This window comes from Lathyrus oleraceus, chromosome 6, assembly GCF_024323335.1.
Source record: "Lathyrus oleraceus cultivar Zhongwan6 chromosome 6, CAAS_Psat_ZW6_1.0, whole genome shotgun sequence".
Taxonomy (NCBI): Eukaryota; Viridiplantae; Streptophyta; class Magnoliopsida; order Fabales; family Fabaceae; genus Lathyrus; species Lathyrus oleraceus.
Window position 1 is genome coordinate 23,347,357 of NC_066584.1, and position 19,607 is coordinate 23,366,963.

Below are 19,607 nucleotides of genomic sequence, written 5' to 3' on the forward strand. Positions count from 1 at the left end.
CGTTCCAATTCCTTAGTGTTACACATCATAGAAAACGCCGACACTAAAATAAAACGGAATATTTCATCTTCCACTCACATCTGAGCTCATACTGTGGATTATCTGCATGTTACCCACGTGGAGGCAACATTCAAACAGAAGGGGTGGGATATCATAATTATATAAAGGAAATCATGATAATAAGTAAGCATCAGATTATCACATGCACATCACCCATTCTACAACACAATTCCACATAATCCACACAACAACTATTCACACATGATATCAACATCACAACTATCCTACATAATAATGACACAATAAACCATCCAACATAGCAATAAATGCAACTAATGCACAATGCAATAAGACCCAACAACTCGACTTAATGCATGTGGTACCAATACATGAACACTCAGATTCACCACTTTGATCCTCACCTCCTAGGATCAAATTCACCAGTTCGTTACCATCACCTCCCATAATGTTTCATTGATTCCATCACCTCCAATATCAGCTACCGGTCCAATCCACACAATGGGATTTGAGGCCAACAACCGACCATTTGTCCAACAACATTAATGCAACATATAATACATGCAACAATAACATCATGCACAATTACCCACCTCCATAGTAAATATACACCGCCAATATTGGCTATCATGCATCAAACACATGTTATATAGCTCAACAACATCAACATACAACATAATATGCAACAATAGTGCATTTAAGGTCATGTCACACCACCACACAAACATTTCAATGCATATCAACACCATCACACAGAAAAATATTCATTTTTAGGTATTAAAACTAATTTTAAATGATAGTACACACTCTCAGCTTTCCGACGCTTTGAACAACACTCGAATCGGACACTCAGAATAAAAGTTATGACTTTTTAAAGTTTTTAAGAAATTGCTCCCAGTGTAACCGATTACCCTTAAAATAGTAACTGGTTAAACTACATCCAGTAGCGCAACCCACTGCCAACACACATATGGTAAACAGTTACTCAAAAACTGGTAACCGATTACACCCTCAATCCCAGTCCCTGCATGGCCTCTATTACATAGGGTAACCGATTACTCAAAAACCAGTATCCGGTTACACCCCTCAAATTTTGCCTAGAAATATATTTTTAAGTAGTGTAACCGGTTACTCCAATTCTGGTAACCGATTGCACTATTGCAGAAACATTTTCCACAATTTTTCTAAAACGAAAATCATCTAAAAATCATCCCCAAACCCCATTTTTCTCAAAAATCGTTTATACCATATTTTAACACGAAAATCACTTTTCCAAAGTTCAAAAACCCAATTTATTTATGCCAAAAATGTTTATAACTCAGTTCCGACTCTGACTCGAAACAACATCAATTTACATAACATTAACAACAAAGAATCCAATCAAACTTTATGATTCTAACAACAACAACTCATTATTCACACCACTTAACAATTAACAATATCACCATGATCACGAACATAGAGAAGAAAAACACAAAAGACATAATCTACCCACTATCATCATGTTAATCCTTAGATAATTAGAACCCCACCCTTACCTTAGAGTTCCTAGCAATTGACTCTTGACCTTCAACAATGGTGAATTCTCCCCTTGAGCCCTAACCTCTTCTTCTCCCTTTCTTCGTTCTTCTCTTTTCTTCCCTAACGTTATGTTCTCTGAGTTTCTATCCCAAATCCTCTTTTCTATTTTTATTATAATTCCTATTATTTTACTAACTTACTATATTATCACTATTTTCTTAATAATAATAATAATAATAATAATAATAATAATGATAATAATAATAATAATAATCCACTCAATTAAATTAATTAAATCAATATTAATCTAATATTAATTAATTAACTAAATAATAACTAATATACTTAATTAGTTTTACTCACCACAACACCCTTTCTACACTTTTGCTCATACACTCCCCAATACCTTAATTTCTATAATTCTAAGGCAACTACCCCACACCAAGGTTACACAACACATCAAAACACCAATCAACATAACACAACCACAACTATCACATAATTAATTTATAAAAAATAATTTAAATAAAATTAGGGCGTTATAACTCGATATTTTTTTTTCTAAATAACCATTTTTTTCAAAAAAAAATCGAAAATAACCAATTTATTCAAAAACAAAAACCAAAATAACCAAGTTTGGTAGAGGATGCGCCAGATGAATTGGCGCATCCCCTAAGCTTAAAGTGGAGGCACCAATAACATTGACGTATGCATTGGGCTCCTCATGAGGAGGCGCCAATGCTAGTGGCGCCTGTGTGTGTTTGGTTGTGTGTGCGCCAATTCATCTGGCGCCTGCATGTGATGGTCATGTGGGCGCCAATCCCTTAGGCGCCCACAAGTTTTGTACAATGGATGTTCTGTCTCTATAAATACCACGCCTTGGATACAATATTTTTCACTCAAACTCATCTCCTAATAACATAATTTGTCTAGTTCAACCATCAATTTCAATTCTCTCTGTTTCAACAATGTCTGCATACATTCAGAAATGAAATGTTGATGTAATATTTTCTGCCGTTGCGGCTCCGATACAGGTTCAACTTTGGAACACAGATACGTTTGAACGTCTTAATCGGACGTTGTATAGTTGGTTAGAGGGAGAAATTGAAGAAGGTGAACAGATTAGAAGAATACAATGGTTTGTGTCCATGTTCAACCAATACGGAGAAGTGCGCGAATGGGTGGATATTAAGACCGACCAAGACGCTCGTAGGATGATGCATTACATGTTCAAAATTGTTTTGATGGTTGTAATTGCATAGTTCTTATATTGTATTTGTTACAATTATCTGTGTTACTGTTTATATAATGGTACTTTCGTCACAGACGTCTAATATGAAATAAATTTAGTTTTTCATATATTGCAATAGAGGTACATGTAAATTTATCTGGTTGTGCTCGTTCCAACACTAGGACAGTTATTACGATTGTGACCTGGTTGACAGCATGAACTACATAGTCTAACCATTGTGTTCACTGTATCCATTTCGATTCGAATTCGGATGCTGTTAGCGCAACCCTTTTTCTTCCTTCGCATAACTTCTTTGTGCCAGACGATGTCCCCTTGATATTCTGGCCAATAATCCTCTTTTGTCACTACCGAAAAACTAATTTTATAAACATTTGAAAGACTGACGACTTTGTAAACTTCAGATAGCAAGTAGGATGGATCCCTTCGAACCTTTGAGCATGCCGCAATGACATGGGAGCAGGGGGTACGAAAGGCTTGGAACTTTCCGCAGTCGCACCAACCTCTATCTAGTTCGACTCTGTACTGTCCCATCGGCTTGCCCTTATTATGATCCATGGACTCAGCAACACTAAACCAACCTTTAGTTTGGTCAGATACCATAACCACGTGTGTGTTTGCTATGGCAGCTTCGTGTCTGATGAATTTCATTGAAGCATCACTGAACAACTGTCCAGATTGCAACACTGAACTCCATTTTGAGCATCTGGTTTTAAATAACGCCCTAGCCTGAAATATGTAGCCTGCACCAAAGCGGTTATTGGTAGGTTACAGATGCCTTTGAAGACAGAGTTCATTGATTCCACAAGATTTGTTGTCATATGGCCCCAACACTGACCGTTGTCGTATAATCTAGTCCATTTCTCCAATGGAATACTATCGATCCATCGTACCGCATCTTCGTTTGACAATCTTATTTCCTCGCGGTAATGTTTGAAAGAAGGTTTTGATAATGCCTAACCTGCATTGACAACCTTCTTCCACAACGTCTTATCTTTGATTTCCCGCATGAAATTCTGAGCAATATGTCTAATACATAACACATGCGTCGAAGGAGGAGTTTGCCAGCCATTATCAATGTTATTATATGCACTGATGATTGAGGGGTGTCTGTCGGAGATCAAACACAAGTTAGGCTGAGGTGCAACGTGCAATCGGAGATTTCTTAGGAAAAAACTCCATCCGTCAGTAGTCACCCCTTCAACTAGGGCAAAGGCGATTGGAAAAGTATTGTTGTTCCCATCTTGTGTCACTGCCATTAGTAATGTTCCTTTGTATTTTCCGTACAACCATGTACCATCAATTTGTATAATTGGTTTATAGAAAGAAAAACCTATGATACATGGTTGATACGCCCAGAATAGACGGTGAAATATTCTATTTCCAACAGCACACGTACCATCTGGTGTATAGGCAGGCAATGCTTCCATCTTGACAATTGTCCCGGGAGCATATTGTTTTAGAGCCAACAGGTATTTTAGAAGTTGTTTGTAAGACTCCTCCCAATTGCCAAACACTTTTTTCAACAACTTTTGTTCTAACTATCCATGCCTTCCTATATGATGGAGTATACTCGTACTCTGCCCTAATATGCGAGATTATTGTACTCACCTTTAACGATGGATTGTCGCCAATGACAAACAATATTTCATCGCATATTAGTTGAGAGCTTAATTTACGGTGATCCTGCATTGGGTTTGTCAGCATGCATGTGTGATCTGGACCCATTGATCCAATCTCCCAAGACTCGCTCCTCTTCCGGTACGAAGCTAACAACCTAAAAAGGCAGTGCTCATTCAAACAATAAACTTTATACCTCGATGCGTCAGTTCTGTCAACTCTGAAATCAGCTGATAGTTGCATGTGGAATTTCTTAATGGCTTTTACACATTCCTCTTTTGTGCAAAATGTGTCTCCTTGTTTCAGAGATCCTTGCATCTGCACGTAAGGATTGTACCATACATCTGCCGAAGGTTCATTTGAACCCAAATTTAACCTTGTCATGTGTTGGGGTGGGCAGTATACATGACTTGCTGGTATTGGCTCCTCTTCCTCTTCATCATTCACCATCGCATCAACCATGATCTCAGGTTCCTCTTCTTCTTCGTCTGAAACATTCACCTCAGTTTGTTCGTCATCAGTCTCATAAAACACTTGTGACTGATCAATGTACTGAGACACCTGTTGTTGATATGGTAATATATACAACTCTATATTGTTGTAACCGGATTGTTCGTGACTGACAAACATATGCTGAACATCATCATCATCTCGAATCTTCTTCTGATAAAATTTTACTTGGTTTTCTACAAACCAAACCGGATTTTTATAGATGATTTGGTCCACATTATTGCACTGCAATTTTTTTCTATTCTTTGTTTCAGATGTGAAAAATTTGATCGACGATTTATTGTAAACCGAGTTACCTCTGTGTTTCGAAAACAAAAACCGAACAACTGATGATCAAATATTTCACCTTCGACATGGGCACTAATCATGTAATGTTGTGTGGAAGACATTTTGTTGAAATATTAAATATGCAGATAGCTTGAATGGAATTGAATGCATTGCTAAGTTGTTCATCTACACAACATAAATGGCTTGGTCATTGCTAAGTTGGTTGTTGCATTGATAACTTGGTCATTGTCTGTACAGACTTGACCATGCATACAGTAGAAAGAATAAACCATGCAGAGAAAAGAATGACAATAACACACATGCACCAGGGAATCAAAGAATCTCTGAGCCCTGAGCCCTAAGATTCCACCTAGGCGCCCATTTCCTAGGCGCCATAAAGTAACTGGGGCGCCAAAGGGTTGGGCGCCTCTTCACAAAAATGGCCTTAGGCGCCACTAGGAAGGGCGCCCCTTCCCATTGCCCCACACTAAGGTGCCAAGAGGAAGGGCGCCCCTTCCTTGCATGTGCTTTCTTCACATGCGCCTAGAAGAGATTCCTTATATGCTTTGTCTCACATGCATTCTGAACTTTGTCATTCCCTTGTCTCCTTTTTCCATTCCATGCAACCAATCACATTCATTTTAGGTTGTAAACCTACTCACTCATTCATCTATAAATAGCCTCTTCTATCAACAATATCAAATCATCTTCATCAATACTCAATTATATTCTTCTACCACACTTCTTTCATCTACCACACTCAAGCTTTGCAAAATCAAATCATGTCTTTGTTGACTATGGGTGATGAACACAGAGGCACACTCGAGAATATCTCGACATTTGTATGTTATCTCTCTCTCTTTTTACTTTTTATGTTTTTAGTCTTATACCTTTGTTATCTCTCTCTTTTTACTTTCTATGTTTTTCTTACTTCTTATAGATGTGTGTTTGTTGAGTATGTATTTCTTCTTCTAATTGTATTTTCTTACTTTTTTATTATTAGGATCCAAAGCGGTTTAGATGCCGTGTACATGAATATGTACCCCACGATCCTTTAATAGAACCATATATTAGAGGATGTGGATTTGGAAATCTACTAAACATTGTTTCGTACTCGGTGGACTACAAGTTCATTCTGGCTTTGTTGGAAATGTGGAGACCTGAGACCCACACATTTCACCTTCCGATTGGTGAGTGTACCGTCACACTTGAGGACGTGTACATGTTGTTGGGTCTCCGTATAAACGGAAAGGCAGTGAATGGTCGAGTTAACCAAGACAACAATATCTGCAATGAATTATTGGGTGCCCCTTTATTAGAGGACGAAACTGAGGGAGACACATCCGGTCAAGCAAGGTATAAATTTAAAATACCTAAAACAACATTATGCCAGTATAGTATTGTCCGACAATTCAACCGAGTATGAGAAAATAATAAAAGCTCGGTGTTATATTATGATTTTATTTGGTAATTTTTTGTTTCTAGAAAGTACAGGTAATTCTGTAAATATAATATATTTACCTTTATTACGCAATATTAATAAGGTAAACACTTATAGTTGGGGTTCAGTTGTGTTGGCCCATCTATATAGTGCAATGTGTAGAACTGCAAAAAAGAATACCTGTACTTTTTTTTCATGTGCGTATTTGCTTCAAGCTTAGGGTTGGTCAAGCATGCCGTCGCTCGCCCCGGTAAATGAGCGCCCATTCGTGTTCCCGTTTGCAACCAAGTAAGTCTAACACTTTACCATTCACAATTTAGTTAATTATATTTTATATTGTAATTAACAGTAAATAATATTTTTCACTTCTTTTTTATCTTAGGTGGTCAGTAAGGGGAATGAACTACAACAGATGTCTGAAACACGCTATTGTAGTCTATCGAAATCTATTGGACCACATTGGACATGACGATGTAATAATCCTACCCAACTATATTTTAATTTAAAAATACTTCTCAAATTATTTTACATCTAATCGTTTCGTATTGTTTTACAGTTTGTCTGGAGGCCATATCTGGATCTGGATCATGATGTGAACCATGACGATGCTGCAGTTTGGACAACGAAGACACCGATTATCCGATTCACTATGATGGAAATGCACCAGAGTGACCGGGTCAAACTGCAGTTCGGAATGCTACAACAGATTCCAGAATCTCCCATGTGTTTGAGGAATTGGCATCAAAAAGGGTTGATGCACAGTGGGATTATTTTGACTGGAGAGACTTTGCAAAAGACATGTGTCGTCAATGGAGGAATCAACGATAATACATCTTGAACGAACCAGTCATCCATGGTGCAAGACCGACTCAACAATATATGGCATGGTTTAGGTCGGTAACAACTCATCAATTTGTATCTGAGCCGCGGTATTTGATGGATCCACGCCAACATGCTTCATCATCGTACGCCCCACAATAATTCACCACCCAACACCAATGTGAACCCATCCAAACCCAACAACCAACCACACAACATCAACCAACCACATACACACAACAACCAAACACCCAACATTGCAACCCGTTCATGCCAACCACCCAACAACCAACTGTAACACCCTTCTAAAATACCCCAAATATTTAATTAAAATAGCAATACATCAATCAGAGTAATTATGCAATTAAGGGTGTCACACAATCATTTCACACCATTCACCATAATAACTGTCATGCTCTTTTATTAATTCAAAACATAAAGCATTTGCACAATACGCAACGGATAGAAATCAATTCAATCATGCAAAACATGTAACATATTACATGTAAAATTATTCAACAAGGTAAAACATCCCGTCCCGATGTTACATCTATCAGAGCATGACCCACTAAGGAGACTACACTAGACTCCAAGCACTAGCTTCTACTCAATCACTGCTCGTTACCTGAAAAATAGTTGTAAGGGGTGAGTTCCTCAATCGATATAATAAGCATTATAAAATATCATGTAATGCTAAGTAAATAACACATTAATCACCCTAATCATATCACACATTCGGTAACGGCACATCAACTCAAATGGCATACTCAATACCAACACAATTCATACTCATACCCAATGCCAACACAAACACACGTATAATATTGGAATACATCCATTCATATTATACGTCATACATACATTATGCAATGAGACTCCATGCATGCGGTACCGACTATTCGTGAACATATAGTTCACCTCACCGATCAAATCCAGATACGGCTACCAAGCCCACTAGTCCCACTCATTTGAGACCTAGTGACTCACTCACTAATTCCTCACCACGGAAATTAGCTACCACCAACTCACTAATTCCTCACTATGGGAATTAGCTACCACCATACAGACTACAATATGCATGCTAAATCACCTTGCAATGCAAAATCATCAACAATAATCCACAATGATTTACTCACTAATTCCTCACCATGGGAATTAGCTACCACCATAAAGGCCACAATATGCATGCTAATTCACCTAGCAATGCAACATCATTAACAACAATCCACAATGGACATATGCTCACACTCTAAGCCATAAAACAGTCCATTCACCAACACATGCATAATATATACATTCACAACATTATGCATATTTTCACACATCATCAGCACATGTATCAAAACATCATATCATGTCAAATAATTAATCACAGTATTAGCACACTCCACTAATACCTATACTGCTCAAAACAGCGGGAATTAATCCCTATTACATCATACGCCAATATAGGCCAAACACCAACTATGCACACATTATTCAAATATTAATTTTTCCAATTTCCAACAGTGTTAACCGGTTAACGCCCTGGGTTAACCGGTTAACGCAACACAGAACACGCTTTCTGGCAAAACTCAACAGTGTTAACCGGTTAACGCCCTGGGTTAACCGGTTAACGCAGACAGAACAGCAATTTCTCAGAAATCACAACAGGGTTAACCGGTTAACGCCCTGGGTTAACCGGTTAACGCAAGCAAAACAACAATACTTCACAATTCCTAACAGTGTTAACCGGTTAACACCCTGGGTTAACCGGTTAACGCAAGACAGAAAGCTGTTCCTGCGCTAACACGAAGCAGAATGCAGAATTCTCCGCATTTTCCGCCGTTGGAGGACTTCCGGACCTCCGATTCCAATTCCGTAAAAAGCTACGTTTTCGGAAAATTACTACCCATCCAATTACAGATTCAATTTCAGTTTTAACACAACTTATCCAACACAATTTTTCAGCATTCAACATCCCAATTAGGGTCAAATCAACGGTTTATCACTACCCATTACATGTTAACCCATAATACCCATTAAACGACGATAAACCCCCCCTTACCTGAGTTAATCCGGCAATCCTTTAGCCTCAAGCTCTTCTCTTCTCCAACCTTCTTCCTCTTGCTCTGCCTCTTCTCTGCTTTTCACGTAAAACCCTCTTTACCAAAAAATGAAACTCTTTTCTTATTTCCAACTTATATATATATTCCAATAATTATTATTCCAATAATAATAATAATAATCCAATAATCCAAAATTCCAATTATTTAATTAAATTAATAAATATAATATTAACTTAAATTAAATAATTATCTTATTATTTTTTTTTATCGGGGTGTTACAACTCTCCCCCACTAAAAGAGTTTTCGTCCTCGAAAACATACCTCAAGCAAATAACTCCGGATAAGACTCCTTCATCTGACTCTCAAGTTCCCAAGTCACATTGCCACCTGCTGGTCCTCCCCAAGCTACCTTTACCAAAGCAATCTCTTTACCCCGCAACTGCTTCAACTCTCGATCCTCGATCCTCATAGGTGATGTTTCAACAGTCAGGTTATCTCTCACCTGTACATCATCTACTTGGACCACATGCGACGGATCAGGAATGTACCTCCTCAACTGAGACACATGAAAAACCTCATGCAAATTCGCAAGTGACGGCGGTAAAGCGATACGATAGGCTACCTCCCCTATCCTCTCCAAAATCTGATAAGGACCAATAAATCGAGGTGTCAACTTCTTCGACTTCAAAGCTCGACCAACCCCAGTTATCGGAGTAACACGAAGAAACACATGATCTCCCTCTTGAAACTCAAGTGACTTCCTCCTCTCGTCGTGATAACTCTTCTGACGACTCTGAGCAATTCTCATCTTCTCCTGAATCATCTTAATCTTTTCCGTAGTCTGTTGAACAATCTCCGGTCCAACCACAACACTCTCACCGGACTCGTACCAACATAAAGGCGTCCGACATCTCCTACCATACAAAGCTTCAAACGGTGCCATACCAATGCTCGAATGAAAACTATTGTTGTAGGTAAACTCAATCAAAGGTAAGTAACAATCCCAAGCACCTCCCTTTTCCAAAACACAAGCCCTCAAAAGATCCTCCAATGACTGAATCGTCCTCTCAGTCAGACCATCAGTCTGCGGATGATATGCAGAACTCAATCTCAGCTTAGTTCCCAAAGCCCTCTGCAAACCTTCCCAGAACTTCGATGTAAATCTAGGATCTCTGTCCGAAACAATACTCGACGGAATACCATGCAAACTTACAATTTTCTCAATATACAACTCAGCTAATCTCTCTAACGGATAATCCATTCTGATCGGAATGAAATGAGCCGATTTCGTCAATCTATAAACAATCACCCAAATAGCTTCAAAATTCTTACTTGTCCTCGGTAAACCAGAAACAAAATCCATACTGATACTATCCCACTTCCACTCTGGAATAGCCAACGGTTGCATTAGCCCAGACGGCTTCTGATGCTCAATCTTTGACTTCTGACAAGTCAAACAAGAATAAACAAAACTCGCAATTTCTCTTTTCATTCCCGGCCACCAAAATAACTTTTTCAAATCATGATACATCTTCGTAGCTCCAGGATGAATACTCAGGCCACTACGATGTCCTTCCTCAAGAATACTCTTCTTAAGTTCGGTAACATCCGGAATACACACCCGACTACCAAATTTCAAAACACCATTCTCATCAACTCTGAATTCACCACCTTGACCTTGATTCACCAGAGTCAACTTATCAACCAAAAGCACATCGGATTTCTGACCCTCTCTAATCTCATCCAGAATACCACTCGTTAACTTCAACATTCCCAATTTAACACTATTGTGAGTACTCTCACACACCAAACTCAAGTCTCTAAACTGCTCAATTAAATCCAATTCCTTAACCATTAACATAGACATATGCAGTGATTTCCGACTCAATGCATCAGCCACTACGTTTGCTTTACCCGGATGGTAATTCAAACCAAAGTCATAATCCTTCAGAAACTCTAACCATCTCCTCTGTCTCATATTCAGCTCTTTCTGATCAAACAAATACTTTAAACTTTTATGGTCACTGAAAACCTCAAATCTTGACCCGTACAAGTAATGCCTCCATAACTTCAGAACAAATACCACAGCTGCCAACTCTAAATCGTGTGTCGGATAGTTCCTCTCATGAACCCTCAGTTGTCTCGAAGCATAAGCTATAACCTGCTTATTCTGCATCAACACACCACCCAAACCCAACATTGAAGCATCACAGAAAACCTCAAATGGTTCCGACGGACTCGGTAATATCAGAATAGGAGCAGTAGTTAACCTTCTCTTTAACTCTTGGAAACCTTCTTCACACTTTGAGTCCCAAACAAACGCTTGCCCCTTTCTAGTCAACATCGTTAACGGTAACGCCAACTTAGAAAATCCCTCGATGAACTTCCTATAATAACCAGCCAAACCAAGAAAACTCCTTATCTCAGCAACAAACTTAGGAGCTTCCCACTTAGATACTGCTTCTATCTTAGAAGGATCAACAGCAACACCACCCCTTGAAATCACATGACCAAGAAAACTGACCTCTTCTAACCAAAATTCACACTTGGATAGTTTAGCAAATAATTTCTTTTCTCGTAGAACTCCTAAAACCACTCTCAAATGCTCAGCATGCTCTTCTTCAGATTTCGAATACACCAAAATATCGTCAATAAACACCACAACAAACTGATCTAGGTACGGATGGAAAATCCTATTCATATACTCCATAAACACTCCAGGCGCATTAGTCACACCAAAAGGCATTACAGAATACTCATAATGTCCATACCTCGTTCTGAAAGCAGTCTTCTGAATATCCTCAGTTTTCACACGTATCTGATGATAACCCGATCTCAAATCTATTTTGCTGAACACACTCGCACCAACCAACTGATCCATCAAATCATCAATCCTCGGCAAAGGATACCGATTCTTGATCGTCACTTTATTCAGTTGCCTGTAGTCCACACACAACCTCATAGTACCTTCTTTCTTCTTAACCAATAACACTGGTGCACCCCACGGTGACACACTCGGACGAATAAATTTCTTATCCAACAGATCTTCCAGCTGACTCTTCAATTCAGTTAACTCAACAGCAGACATACGGTACGGAGCCATCGATATCGGCCTAGTACCAGGTACCAAATCAATCGAGAACTCAACTTCACGTTCTGGCGGTAATTCATTCACTTCTTCAGGAAACACATCAGGAAAATCACACACCACGGCTAGATCGCAAATCACTAGTTTATCTTTAGCCTCCAAAGTCGCTAACAGCATAAACAACTCTGCCCCATCTGCTACTTCCTCATTCACCTGCCTTGCTGATAGAAACAAACTCTTCCCTTCCTCAATCTCAGGAAAAATCACAGTCTTATCAAAACAGTTGATATAAACTCGGTTAAACACCAACCAGTTCATACCCAAGATAATATCAATCTGCACTAGTGGGAGACACACAAGGTCCATCCCAAAGTCTCTACCAAAAATACTCAAAGGACAATTTAAACAAACTGAAGTAGTAGTCACTGAACCCTTCGCAGGAGTATCAATCACCATACTTCCATGCATCTCAGATATCTCTAACTTGAGTTTCACAGCACAATCCAAAGATATAAAGGAATGAGTCGCACCTGTGTCAATAATAGCTACAAGAGGAAAGCCATTAATATAACACGTACCTCGGATCAAACGATCATCTGCAGAAGTCTCAGAACCCGATAAAGCAAAGACCTTGCCTCCCGACTGGTTCTCTCTCTTCGGCTTAGGACACTGTGGGCTAATATGACCTAACTCTCCACAGTTGAAACAAGTCACAGTCTTCGACCGGCACTCTGCAGCCAAATGACCACCTTTTCCACACTTGAAACACTTCCTCTCAGCACTGGTACATTCATGGACACGATGTCCAGCCTGACCACATCTGTAACACTTAGCAGGGGCACTAGAGTCTCCCCCACTAGGCCTCTTCATCCCACTCTGTCTCTGGAAACCTTTGCCAACTGCATACGGTTTCCCACGATCATTCTGATTCTTGCCTTTCCTATCAACCCTCTGCTGATAGCTCTCCGCTCTGGCTTTGGTATCCTGTTCAAAAATCCTGCAACAGTCAACCAAATCAGAAAACACTCTAATCCGCTGATATCCAATAGCCTGCTTGATCTCGGGACGCAACCCGTTCTCAAACTTCACACATTTCGAAAATTCCCCAGTAGCCTCATCATAGGGAGTGTAATACTTCGACAACTCTGTGAACTTAGCAGCATACTCAGTAACAGACCGGTTGCCCTGCTTCAATTCTAAGAACTCTATCTCTTTCTTTCCTCTAACATCCTCTGGAAAATACTTCCTCAGGAATCTCTCTCTGAACACAGCCCAAGTGATCTCAGCATTCCCAGCAGCTTCCAACTCAGTGTGGGTAGCAACCCACCAATCGTCTGCTTCCTCTGACAGCATATGCGTACCGAACCTGACCTTCTGGTTATCGGCACACTCAGTCACTCGGAAGATCCTCTCGATCTCCTTCAACCACTTCTGAGCACCATCTGGATCGTATGCTCCCTTGAACATTGGAGGATTGTTCTTCTGGAACTCACTTAGTTGACGAGCAACTCCCATTCTTACAACATTCGGATTCCCTCCAATTCGTGTTCCCGTTTGCAACCAAGTAAGTCTAACACTTTACCATTCACAATTTAGTTAATTATATTTTATATTGTAATTAACAGTAAATAATATTTTTCACTTCTTTTTTATCTTAGGTGGTCAGTAAGGGGAATGAACTACAACAGATGTCTGAAACACGCTATTGTAGTCTATCGAAATCTATTGGACCACATTGGACATGACGATGTAATAATCCTACCCAACTATATTTTAATTTAAAAATACTTCTCAAATTATTTTACATCTAATCGTTTCGTATTGTTTTACAGTTTGTCTGGAGGCCATATCTGGATCTGGATCATGATGTGAACCATGACGATGCTGCAGTTTGGACAACGAAGACACCGATTATCCGATTCACTATGATGGAAATGCACCAGAGTGACCGGGTCAAACTGCAGTTCGGAATGCTACAACAGATTCCAGAATCTCCCATGTGTTTGAGGAATTGGCATCAAAAAAGGGTTGATGCACAGTGGGATTATTTTGACTGGAGAGACTTTGCAAAAGACATGTGTCGTCAATGGAGGAATCAACGATAATACATCTTGAACGAACCAGTCATCCATGGTGCAAGACCGACTCAACAATATATGGCATGGTTTAGGTCGGTAACAACTCATCAATTTGTATCTGAGCCGCGGTATTTGATGGATCCACGCCAACATGCTTCATCATCGTACGCCCCACAATAATTCACCACCCAACACCAATGTGAACCCATCCAAACCCAACAACCAACCACACAACATCAACCAACCACATACACACAACAACCAAACACCCAACATTGCAACCCGTTCATGCCAACCACCCAACAACCAACTGTAACACCCTTCTAAAATACCCCAAATATTTAATTAAAATAGCAATACATCAATCAGAGTAATTATGCAATTAAGGGTGTCACACAATCATTTCACACCATTCACCATAATAACTGTCATGCTCTTTTATTAATTCAAAACATAAAGCATTTGCACAATACACAGCGGATAGAAATCAATTCAATCATGCAAAACATGTAACATATTACATGTAAAATTATTCAACAAGGTAAAACATCCCGTCCCGATGTTACATCTATCAGAGCATGACCCACTAAGGAGACTACACTAGACTCCAAGCACTAGCTTCTACTCAATCACTGCTCGTTACCTGAAAAATAGTTGTAAGGGGTGAGTTCCTCAATCGATATAATAAGCATTATAAAATATCATGTAATGCTAAGTAAATAACACATTAATCACCCTAATCATATCACACATTCGGTAACGGCACATCAACTCAAATGGCATACTCAATACCAACACAATTCATACTCATACCCAATGCCAACACAAACACACGTATAATATTGGAATACATCCATTCATATTATACGTCATACATACATTATGCAATGAGACTCCATGCATGCGGTACCGACTATTCGTGAACATATAGTTCACCTCACCGATCAAATCCAGATACGGCTACCAAGCCCACTAGTCCCACTCATTTGAGACCTAGTGACTCACTCACTAATTCCTCACCACGGAAATTAGCTACCACCAACTCACTAATTCCTCACTATGGGAATTAGCTACCACCATACAGACTACAATATGCATGCTAAATCACCTAGCAATGCAAAATCATCAACAATAATCCACAATGATTTACTCACTAATTCCTCACCATGGGAATTAGCTACCACCATAAAGGCCACAATATGCATGCTAATTCACCTAGCAATGCAACATCATTAACAACAATCCACAATGGACATATGCTCACACTCTAAGCCATAAAACAGTCCATTCACCAACACATGCATAATATATACATTCACAACATTATGCATATTTTCACACATCATCAGCACATGTATCAAAACATCATATCATGTCAAATAATTAATCACAGTATTAGCACACTCCACTAATACCTATACTGCTCAAAACAGCGGGAATTAATCCCTATTACATCATACGCCAATATAGGCCAAACACCAACTATGCACACATTATTCAAATATTAATTTTTCCAATTTCCAACAGTGTTAACCGGTTAACGCCCTGGGTTAACCGGTTAACGCAACACAGAACACGCTTTCTGGCAAAACTCAACAGTGTTAACCGGTTAACGCCCTGGGTTAACCGGTTAACGCAGACAGAATAGCAATTTCTCAGAAATCACAACAGGGTTAACCGGTTAACGCCCTGGGTTAACCGGTTAACGCAAGCAAAACAGCAATACTTCACAATTCCTAACAGTGTTAACCGGTTAACACCCTGGGTTAACCGGTTAACGCAAGACAGAAAGCTGCTCCTGTGCTAACACGAAGCAGAATGCAGAATTCTCCGCATTTTCCGCCGTTGGAGGACTTCCGGACCTCCGATTCCAATTCCGTAAAAAGCTACGTTTTCGGAAAATTACTACCCATCCAATTACAGATTCAATTTCAGTTTTAACACAACTTATCCAACACAATTTTTCAGCATTCAACATCCCAATTAGGGTCAAATCAACGGTTTATCACTACCCATTACATGTTAACCCATAATACCCATTAAACGACGATAAACCCCCCCTTACCTGAGTTAATCAGGCAATCCTTTAGCCTCAAGCTCTTCTCTTCTCCAACCTTCTTCCTCTTGCTCTGCCTCTTCTCTGCTTTTCACGTAAAACCCTCTTTACCAAAAAATGAAACTCTTTTCTTATTTCCAACTTATATATATTCCAATAATTATTATTCCAATAATAATAATAATAATCCAATAATCCAAAATTCCAATTATTTAATTAAATTAATAAATATAATATTAACTTAAATTAAATAATTATCTTATTATTTTTTTTTTATCGGGGTGTTACACCAACCATCCAACGTCGCAATCCATTCATACCACCCACCCAAACACAAAACCAAGAATCAAACCCCACAACCACAACCGTCTATAGCCTAGATGATTCATATGGGTCACTTCATCGTAGCCCCCCACCAATGAACACCCAACCATTGTTTAACTATAGTACGACCTAGGAACCATTGCTTCGTTTCCAAAACGACTCAATGGCCCAATTTGGGCAACTATACCATCCCCAATTCACCCAACCCCAACTCCCTAACTACGATGACATGGGCACCGAACTCCATTATGGAAGCGCCGTTGGCCAGAGCCCCTCCGAATATTGGGAGCAAATGATAACACATCTGTCAAATACTGCTGGAACTTCCTCCAGACCTTCCAACCAGCCATCGCTCGATTAGGTTAGCACTCAAAGACCATAAACACCTCAAGAAAATCTTGGGAGACCTCGGAGACAAACTAACACACTGGGTTATGGAACCGGGGGACGTTATAATCGGGTTGGTCATTAGTTTATTGTCAGTCCAATGTAACCAATTATTACATATTCAATAAAAAAATTTCATCACTATTTCTTATTTATTAAATAATAAAAATTAAATATTAAAAATTAAAAAAATTAAAAAATTAAATAAAAAAATAGGAGGGGGTGTATGCACCAGATGAATTGGCGTATACACCAACCAAATGAACCTAGGCGCCACTAGCATTGGCGCCTCCTCATGAGGCCCAATGTAGGCGCCACTAGCATTGGCGTCTCCTCATGAGGAGCCCAATGCACGCGCCAATGCTATTGGCACATCCACTTTAAGCTTAGGGGATGCGCCAATTCATCTGACGCATCCTCTACCAGACTTGGTTATTTTGATATTTTTTTGAATAATTGGTTATTTTAAAAAAAAATTGAAAAAAATGGTTATTTTGGAAAAAAAATCTTATAACTCTCCCCCACTTAGAGCATTTCCGTCTTTGAAAATTACCTGATGTGAACAACTTTGGATACGACTCTCGCATCCTGCTTTCTAACTCCCAAGTCATATTTCCTCTGGCAGCACCTCCCCACACTACCTTCACGAGAGCAATCTCCTTGCCTCTCAACTTTTTCAGTTCTCGATCATCAATCCTTATAGGCAAAGCCTTAACTGTAAGGTAATCCCTCACCTGAACATCATCCATCAAAATCACATGCAACAGATCCGGAACATACTTCCAAAGTTGTGAAACATAGAACACATCATGTAAATTTAACAAATTCGGTGGCAACACCACTCTATAAGCAACATGTCCAACTCGCCCGGATATACCAATAAATCGAGGAGTAATGTTCCTCGACTTTAAATTATGTCCTACATCGATCACCAGAGTGACTCTCAAGAATACATGGTCTCCCTCTTGAAAATCAAGATCCTTTCTCCTCTTATCATGGTAGCTTTTCTGCCTACTATGTGAAACTTTTATCTTCTCTCGAATTAACTTCATCTTCTCAGTAGTCTGTTGGGCAATCTTAGGTCAAAGGACTACACTCTCACCAGATTCATGACAACACAAAGGTGTCCTTCACCTTCGACCATACAAGGCTTCAAAAGGTGTCATTCCAATACTAGAATGGAAACTATTATTATACGTGAACTTAATCAATGACAAATGACTATCCCAAGCACCTCCTTGCTTGAGAACACAAGCTCTCAACAAGTCGTCTAATGACAGAATATTCCTCTCTGTCTGACCATCGGTCTGCGGATGATAAGCTGAACTCAACCTCAACTTCGAACCCAAAGCTTCCTGCAAACTCTCCCCAAATCTGAAAGTAAACCTCAGATCTCTATCCGACACAATACTCAACGAAACTCCATACAACTTCACAATCACACGGATATATATCTCTACCAACTTCTGCATAGAAAGACTGATGTCAATTGGAATAAAATGAGTCGACTTCTTCAGTCTATCAACAATTACCCAAATGGTGTCATGCCCTCTCGGAGTATTCAGCAACCCCGTCACAAAATCTATATAAATGCTATACCATTTCCATTATGGAATATCCAACAGTTGCATCAATCCCGTAGGTTTTTGATTTTCCACCTTTGACTTCTCACAAGTCAAACAAGCATAAACAAACTGAGCCATATCTCGCTTCATTGCAGACCACCAAAAGGTCTTCTTCAGATCCTGGTACATCTTAGTAGCTCCTGGATAGATACTTAAGCTACTTCGATGACTTTCTTCTAAAATCATATTCTTCAACTCAACTTTGTCAGGAATACAAATTCTATCTCTGAACCTCAACACACCTTGTTCATCCACTTTGAAATCATTACTTTCAGTCTGATAACTTTCAACCATCAAGTCCACCAACTTCACATCCAACTTCTAACTCTCTTTAATATTACTAAGAAAATCATTATTGATCTTTAGCATACTCAACATCACACTCTATGGTGTCAACTCATAGACCAAACTCATGTCTCTGAACTATTCAATCATTTCCAACTCTCTAACCATCATAGCAGACACATGCAAAGACTTCCGACTTAAAGCATCAGCCACGACATTCGTCTTACCGGGATAATAATTCTAGCCAAAGTTACAATCTCTTAGGAATTCC

At 39.3% G+C, this 19,607-nt stretch overlaps 1 protein-coding gene across 1 annotated transcript; it reads right to left on the reverse strand.

Annotated features, from left to right (window-relative positions):
- Window positions 1-879: 879 nt before the first annotated feature.
- LOC127093770 (uncharacterized) lies at window positions 880-18,478 on the reverse strand. The gene is made up of 2 exons (XM_051032672.1): window positions 17,980-18,478; window positions 880-974 (listed from the first exon to the last, which is right to left on the reverse strand). Exons 1-2 carry the CDS (start codon window positions 18,476-18,478, stop codon window positions 880-882), a joined length of 594 nt encoding a protein of 197 aa, XP_050888629.1.
- Window positions 18,479-19,607: the final 1,129 nt, after the last annotated feature.

Bases quoted from the DNA above. Each gene is read 5' to 3' on its own strand.
- LOC127093770 (XM_051032672.1), bottom strand. From the start codon at position 18,478: ATGAAGTTAATTCGAGAGAAGATAAAAGTTTCACATAGTAGGCAGAAA. The intron at 975-17,979 runs GTAATTTTCAAA...GTGTGTTGGCAG, and splicing joins TCCAAAGTTGTTCACATCAG to TGGGTTGCGCTACTGGATGT.